This window comes from Trichosurus vulpecula, chromosome 3 (assembly GCF_011100635.1).
Source record: "Trichosurus vulpecula isolate mTriVul1 chromosome 3, mTriVul1.pri, whole genome shotgun sequence".
Lineage (NCBI taxonomy): Eukaryota > Metazoa > Chordata > Mammalia > Diprotodontia > Phalangeridae > Trichosurus > Trichosurus vulpecula.
In genome coordinates, this window is record NC_050575.1 from 134,163,468 (window position 1) to 134,171,259 (window position 7,792).

Genomic DNA, 7,792 nt, shown 5'->3' on the forward strand with positions numbered 1-7,792 from the left:
TGTGAAAATCAATGCTGAAAACCAAATATGTTAAATAAATAAATTTAAAAAAAAGTCTAAGAACAATTATTGTAATGAGTCAAAGCAAAACTTACTCCTTTAGGAGAAAATCAGGAAGGAAAATGCACAGGAAGGTGTGATAGAGGGGGTGAGACAGAGACATAATAAGATATGACATCTAGGCTCTCCATAATGCAGAAGTGCTAACCCAACAAAAGGCAGATAATCCACCATGAAATGGCCTGACTAGTGAGGACACATCTTTATAGATCAGGAATAAATTATCATTTCACATGAAGATAATTGAGTCATCTGAGAATGTTTATCCTGGAGAAAATTAGCAGTCTTGATAGCTGCCTTCACATATTTGAATGGTCGCCATATTGCAAAGATTAGAATTGCTATACTTGGTGCCAGAAAGTAGAGCAAAGACAAGAAATATTTGTCCCTGGGGAAAATTTAGCTAGTAGGGGGAGGCTGCAATAGCACAAAGGACAGTGTGCCAATGGTGGAGTTGGCACAGTAATGTGATGGCTCATCCCCCAGAGAGTGTGGCTTAAGCTCCTGCAAGAGGTGGAAGCAAAAGTCCATAGAAGCATGGGAACACAACAATCAGACTGGTACCCTGAGGTGGCTGTGCTGTAAGGAGGGCCTAAAAAAGATAGCAAGGACAGGTGTGAGGACAATCATCACCTCACTAATGAAATGCTCTCTATCTATATCGGTGCCCTGATATGAATACACAATCCATCCATAGTAGATGCAGCTCTGGTAGAAAAAGCAGACTAGGAAAGTGGATAGAAGTTACAAGAAAGTAAATATTAACCCTAAAGAAAAAAACCTTTTAATAATTAATAGTTGCTTAAAAATAGAGTGAGGGACGTCAGGAGGGAGTAAGATTACATTGGATGATCAAATAAGGCCTAGATGACCTGTTGTCAAGTATGTTATAAGAATATTTGATCATTTGGGCTGGCCTAGATGGCCTCTGAGGCATCAGCTCTTGAGATCTTCTCATTCTAGTTCGTGATTTCAAATACGCATGTATCACCAAGATCATGAAAGTACACTGATGAATATAATTGGACATTTTAAATGACTTCTTCCTTTAGGAAAAGAAACTATGAAATCTAGGATTAGATATTTACATATTCTCATAAACAGATGAGATGTCTAGTATCATGGCAAAAATCAAGTAGGCCACATACTTAGTTATTTAGTCATCCTCCTATGTGCCTCCCTATGAAGTCACAAAGAATATGGGGAATTAGAGAAAAAAAGTCAGAGTTTAGAGCTGACGATGTAGCTCTGAGTCACCTGCATTATAATGTCCCCCTTGATAACACCCAAAAGCCATCCTGAATAGAAACATAGAGCACCAGGTCTACCCTAATGAGGAGGAATCCTCCAGAGTATGTTAGATGCTCCAGAGACCAGCTGAAACTATAGCCCATTAAACTGAGACTATCCTCAAAGAAACATCCCTTAATAGAAAGGACTCAGAACCACCAAAGTTACACCCTGATGGACAAAATTTATTTGAACCAGGTTTTTCCTCTTCTCTCCTTCTCCTTCCCCATCTTCCTTCTCTCTTCCTTTCCCTCTTACAAGAACTTGAAATGTGCTCCCTGATAACTGGAAAAGATTACTGTTTTCTATCCTACCCAGAAGCTACTTCTAAGCTGTCTGCTCTATAGTCTGCATTTAAAGTCTCTTCACTGGCTATTAAACATTTTCCTGTCTGCTTCTGCTGTCCAGGTAAGAATATTGGGTTTAGAACAGACAAGTGGCAAAGTAGACAGGATTACTGAAGGAGAGTTTGATATTGTATATTTAAGGATATTTGAATTATACATCTTTCTGACTTTGTACTTTTATGTTTTGAGAACACCTGTCCACCAAATTTGACATACCAATGTTGTCCCCTTGGCAATGGAAACATGCAGATGAGTTTCCTTATAGAAGCTGTGTCTCTATCCCCAGCTCAAATCCCTCAGAAACTGGCCTGGAATGAATTCATTGTGACAATCTGCATTGAATGAAAAATTCGTTTAATGAAGGCAGTATGCTGATATGATTTACATTATCCATAATTAGGAAGGGGTTGAGCAGTGGCTAGAGTGTTGCATTTAGAGTTAAAAAGATTTGAGTTGAAATCCTGCCTCAGACATTACTAGCTATGACAATTCATTACTACACAATTCACTTAATTTCTATCAATCTTAATTTCCTTATTTGAAAAAAGGATAATTATAGCATGTACCTGGAAGGATTGTGAATATTAAATCAGAAAAACTACATAAAGTGATTTGTTAACCTTAAAGCCCCGCATAAACATTAAATATTATTGTAACAAGAAAGACTGGTCTGGAGTGGAAGAACCATCTCCTTATACATTCATAGGTAATGGCCAAGAGAGAGGAGCTAGTCCCCCATGCTCACTCAGTAAAAAAGTACCCTATGCCGCACAGGCATGGTGATGATCTAAGGAAGAAATAGTAAATAAACAACCCTCAAAATTTAATTTCAGACACAAAAGGAAGAAGCGATGCATTTATCTAAACTTTGATTAACCCAGCAGTAGAGGATCATAGGATGTTTTCAGTATCATACCATAGGGTGTTTCAGTTTCCAAAGTAGCCCATGACATAGTTGAAAGAGAACAGGCTCTGGAGTCAGTGAACCTGGATTCAGATCCCAGCCCTGATTCTTACTGCTTCTGTCACCCTGGACAAATCATTTAACATCTCTGGACCTCACTTTCCTCATTTGGAAAAAACAGAAGTTTGGCAAAGATTGCCTTTGAGGACCAGTTCAACTCTCCATCTTAAAATCCTATCACGAACTGGATTATCTCTTACTTATGAACAGAAGTCAAGATCCTGAGACAACCCAGGGTCCAAAGTAGCATCTCTTACCTAGCTTATCACTATTTATTAGCAAGATTTCATGTGCTGGAATGAACTATCTTAGGGAAATTTTTATTCTACTCCATTATCTACCTCTCCTTCCCTTAGTCTCAGAATTTTGAACTGTGTCTCCATTAAAAAAATCCACACTAATTGTGGAGAATTCTAAGACACCCACACATGGCTTCTTTTCACTATTTTTGTTCCTAAAATGTAGGAAAAAATAAGATCAAGCTGGAGGGAACTGGCTGCTCTGTTGGGTTCTCATACAAAAGTAATTTCCTTTTCTTAAGGAATTAGTGATTTGGATAAGGCATGAATTTTGTGGTTATGAAAATATTCTAGCATTATGAAAATATTAGATAGCTAAATGTTGGATTAAAAGTTGAGACCCAAAAAGATCTTGACAAGCTCAAACAAAGGTATAATTAAAAACATGAAACGCAATAAGCACAAATGTGAATTTGGACAGTTCAAACCATTTGAGTAAATGTGGAAAAACAACCATTCATATTTTTAAAATTCATGGTTTTAAGTGTATTGGAATCTTGATTTTGCTAAATAATGGGACATGGAAGCCAAGAAAGTCAATGAAATCTTAGAATAAATGTTCCAGAGCAAAAGTGATCCAACTTGCACTCTTCTATACATGTGGGAGCAAAATGCCAGAAGGAATGATGACAAACTGAAGGATAGCCAAAGGATGGTGAGGGGACTTGGTGGATGTATTATTAAGTTATTAACATAACTTAATGTTTCTGGAAATGTTTAGTGTGGCAAATATAAGGTTTTATTTTTTAAAAACTCAGGAATTTTATGGGAGGAGACAGTTTCTGTTTTTGCTCCCATCTATGTTATTGCAAGATTTTATTAATATACTCTTCTTTGCAACTTCATTTCCAAGGAGAATAACAAGACAAGTCGAAGGTTCACTTTCTCATGGATTTACATTCCTGGGCCCTTAGGACTCTGGACTCTTTGGAACTCTGAACATAATCAAGCTCTCAGGTTGGTAAAGGTAAAAAAGTAGGGAAGGGAATAGAGAAATGGAAACATTAAAGGAGAAATCTAAAGTAGGGTCAGAACCAGAACCCAATCAATCCAACTCACAATCATTTTACCTACAACAATCACACTTTACTTATTAGCTAAGAACATATGATTTTTTTCAATGTTGCAAGAAATTGAGAGAATAAAAATTTGTTAAATAGCACTAATCAGGGGTACTATAAAGCTTAGTGGGAATTTTAGCATATTTATAAAGAAAACCAATTTATTTTTTTGAGATACTAACAAATACAGAAATTGTAGGAAATTTTTCTACAAAAAATAAGATTTATTTTAATAAGTATGAATCAAATGGAAAGGAATGTAGACTAATTCAGTTGTAATGACCAAAAGGTTCCAACAGCTGACATTTTATTTATAGTTTATTACCAAATCATAATCAAATGTTATCATAGAAATTCACTTGTAAGTCAGGGATTTGGAATTTGGACTTCAGTACTCATTAGAAACCATATTATCATTGCTACTTAGATTCCTATACCTATATGTAAAAGCATATTATAAAATGGTACATTTTCTATCAGAAATAGAAGAAAACACAGTTGCAATCATCATAATGAAACTACACAGCACCAAAAATTTGAATAAGAGAGTCAGTTCTTCCCAGGGTGCTAGTGCTTGAGAAATTTATATTGAACTAGAGGAGGAGGGGAATTAGGCAGAGCTGTTTGGGCAGGTATTTTAGAAATCACATGACTTTTATATGATGAGAGAAATAATTTCCCTGTTTATTTAAACTTACTTCAAAATGTGATTTCTTTCCTTTTTTCTTGATCTCCAAGAATCATCTGCATGATTCACAAGATTATGAGCCAAAAGTTCTGGAGAAAGGGAGGTAGAAGGAAATAGAGTCATGAAAAGTGAGAGAAAGACACAGAAACAGAGACAGAGATTGACCTTTTTGGGAGATTAGGGAGGAAGTGCTAAGGAAGAGATAATGGATCAATTGGCTTCCCACAGATCAACAGGTAGTGTTATTGGCCCATGAAAATCTGATTGCTATCTTCAGTGAGCAGGTGGCAAAGCATCCCTATGGGTGAAGGAGGAGAGGGGGCAGAGAACAACCAGAAAATTGAGATTGGAAGTATTTGTGAGTTCGGAGTTATGTACTCTGGGGAATGTGTGTATGGCTCCTTAGGGGAATATAAGGAATTTTCACATTCATTATCTCATTAGATGCTTGGGAAGACCTGGAAGTCATATGTGTACTGGATGCCAGCTTCAACAATTAATTTTCATTGAATTGTATGCAACAGTGTGGATGGAATGTCCTAAAAGAAATATCACATTTTCCATAAAATATTAATTAATAAGGAGGTACCCATTAAATTCAAGGCAAAAATGCTTTTTTTCATAATGAAATTATTTACATGATTGTAGAATAGAAGCTTAGGGACTCTTCAATCCAGTGACACTGACTTCTGTTTTGTTCCTTGAAAAAGGCACTCAATCTCCCTACGCACAGGCATTTTTACTGGCTTTATCTGATGCATGGAATGCTTTTCCTCCTCATATTCCTCTCCTGGTTTCCCTGGCTTCCTTCAAGTCTCAAATAAATCCCATCTTCTATAGGAAGCTGTTCCCAATATCTCTTAATTCTAAGTTCAGACTTGTTTTTCCTAAGCTGTTCTTGTCTGCCACATTAGATTACGACCTTTTTAAAGTTAGAAATTGTCTTTTGCCTCTCTTGGTATCCCTAGCACTTAGTACAGGGCCCATACTTAGGACGCACTTAAAAATGTTTATTGACTGACTGACTAAAGATGGTCCCAGATCACAGTCTAAGGGGAGAAAAAGTATGCAAATAACTATGTTCAAACAAGCTAGATACAGAAAAAACTGAATCAACAGATCAACAGATGCTAGGCACTAGAATTAAGGGGGATTAGGAAAGCCTTCCTGCATAAGATGGGATCTAATTGTATACTTGAAAAAGTGAGGGAAGCCAGAGGTTGCAGATGGACAAGGGAGACCATTCTAGGCAAAAGGACAGCCAGTGAAAACTTTCAGAGTTAAGAGATAGAATACCTTGTCTGAGGCATGACAAGAAGGTCAGTATCACAGCTTTACAGAATTTGTTGGAGGAGAGTGTTTAGGCAGAGAGCATAAAGTATAAGAAGATGGATTAGTATTAAATAAGGAAAAAGAGGAAAAGTGGGATGGTCATTCACTATTAGTCTCCCATTAGTGTTCCTTGCAACAAGATTTTTTGAGCAATTACCAATAAAGCACATAAACACCGATGATAGGAAAGGAAGCTAGAAGCAGAGATTTCCATGATCACTCTGCTTTGATGTTCCAGTGGATTTTTCCTTCATCTTTTTCTTTTTTCCCTAGAACTCATCATTGTCTGACAGCAGAATTAGGCTGCCATTAAGACTCAGAAACTAGCAATGTTGACATTATGATACTCATCGTACATTGGCTTATTATATAAGGAAATATTTTCTAATGCTTAGAGCTATCAAACAATGAAATAGCTTTCTTCTGTTAGGGTGCCCTACTCAACAATGAAAATGATCTTTGGAAATGCTATTATAGCACATGTTGATTGTCTGGTGGAAGGTTGGACCAGATGACATCTCACTTCACTCTCTACTTTAAGATTGTGTGATGCTATGGTTACATCCCTACATCAAGTATCTGTTGGCTCCTTTCAAAAGAAGCAGGAATATCAAGCATGAACCGGGACAACCACACCCGGGTTACAGAATTTCTCCTTCTGGGTCTTTCTGATGACCCTCAGACTCAGCTGCTGCTTGCTATATTGTTTTTGGGCATGTTCTTGGGTACTGTGCTTGGGAGCTTCCTTTTCATCTACCTGGTTCTAAGTGACTCACAGCTCCATACCCCCATGTACTTTTTCCTTTGCAACTTATCACTGGCTGACTTTGGTATGTCTACCTCCATTGTTCCCCAAGCCCTAATCCATATGTTAACTAAGAAGAATGTCATTACCTTTATGAGCTGTTCTGCTCAGCTTTTCTTCTCTCTCAGTTTTGGAGCTACACAGTGTTTAGTGTTAGCTGTGATGTCCTATGATCGGTACTTAGCGGTCTGTGACCCCATGCATTACTCTCTCATCATGACAGGGAGGGTATGTGGCCAATTGGCAGTGGGGTGCTGGGTCTGTAGCATTGTTGGATCCTCAGTTGATGTTATAGTCACGTTATGCCTCCCCTACCAAGGAGACAATAGGATTGATCACTTCTTTTGTGAGGCACCGGTTCTCTTGACCTTGGCATCTGGAGACACTCATAAAGCAGAGTTGGCCATTTTCTTCATGGGTGTCATGATTCTCCTTACACCTGTTCCACTGATTCTGGTCTCCTATACATTCATCATAGTGACAGTGGTCAGGATAAAGACAATATCAGGGAGAGTCAAGGCATTCTCCACCTGTGGCTCCCATCTCCTTGTTGTTATCCTTTTTTATGGAACAGGAATAATCTCATATATGACACTCAAGTCCTCTAAGATGCAGATGAAGCAGGTTGCTGTGTTTTATAGTGTCATAAACCCTATGCTCAATCCTATTATCTACAGCCTGAGGAATAAGGATGTGATGAGGGCATTCAGGAATGCTGTCAAAAGGAGGTAATCCTCATACTTGCAGTAAAAATACATTTGGCCACATCTCTTAACCTCCAAGATGTAACTTTTAGACCTCTGGCAGAAAATGGCCATTTCCCAATGACTGATGGGGAGGACTGGATGAAAATATTGTCTTTTTACTTCCTATATATCCATATATATTTACATACATTTATAAGTTTATAAACATATATGTATTATATGTGTGTAGATAGATAGAT

General features: G+C 37.6%; 1 protein-coding gene across 1 annotated transcript; it reads left to right on the plus strand.

Annotated features, from left to right (window-relative positions):
• Positions 1-6,642: 6,642 nt before the first annotated feature.
• Positions 6,643-7,578, plus strand: LOC118844384 (olfactory receptor 2D2-like). The gene has a single exon (XM_036752257.1). It carries the CDS (start codon positions 6,658-6,660, stop codon positions 7,576-7,578), a length of 921 nt encoding a protein of 306 aa, XP_036608152.1. The 5' UTR covers positions 6,643-6,657.
• The last annotated feature ends 214 nt before the right edge of the window (positions 7,579-7,792 follow it).

Excerpts from the sequence above, each read along its gene's own strand:
- LOC118844384 (XM_036752257.1), top strand. The coding sequence starts at position 6,658 with ATGAACCGGGACAACCACACCCGGGTTACAGAATTTCTCCTTCTGGGT.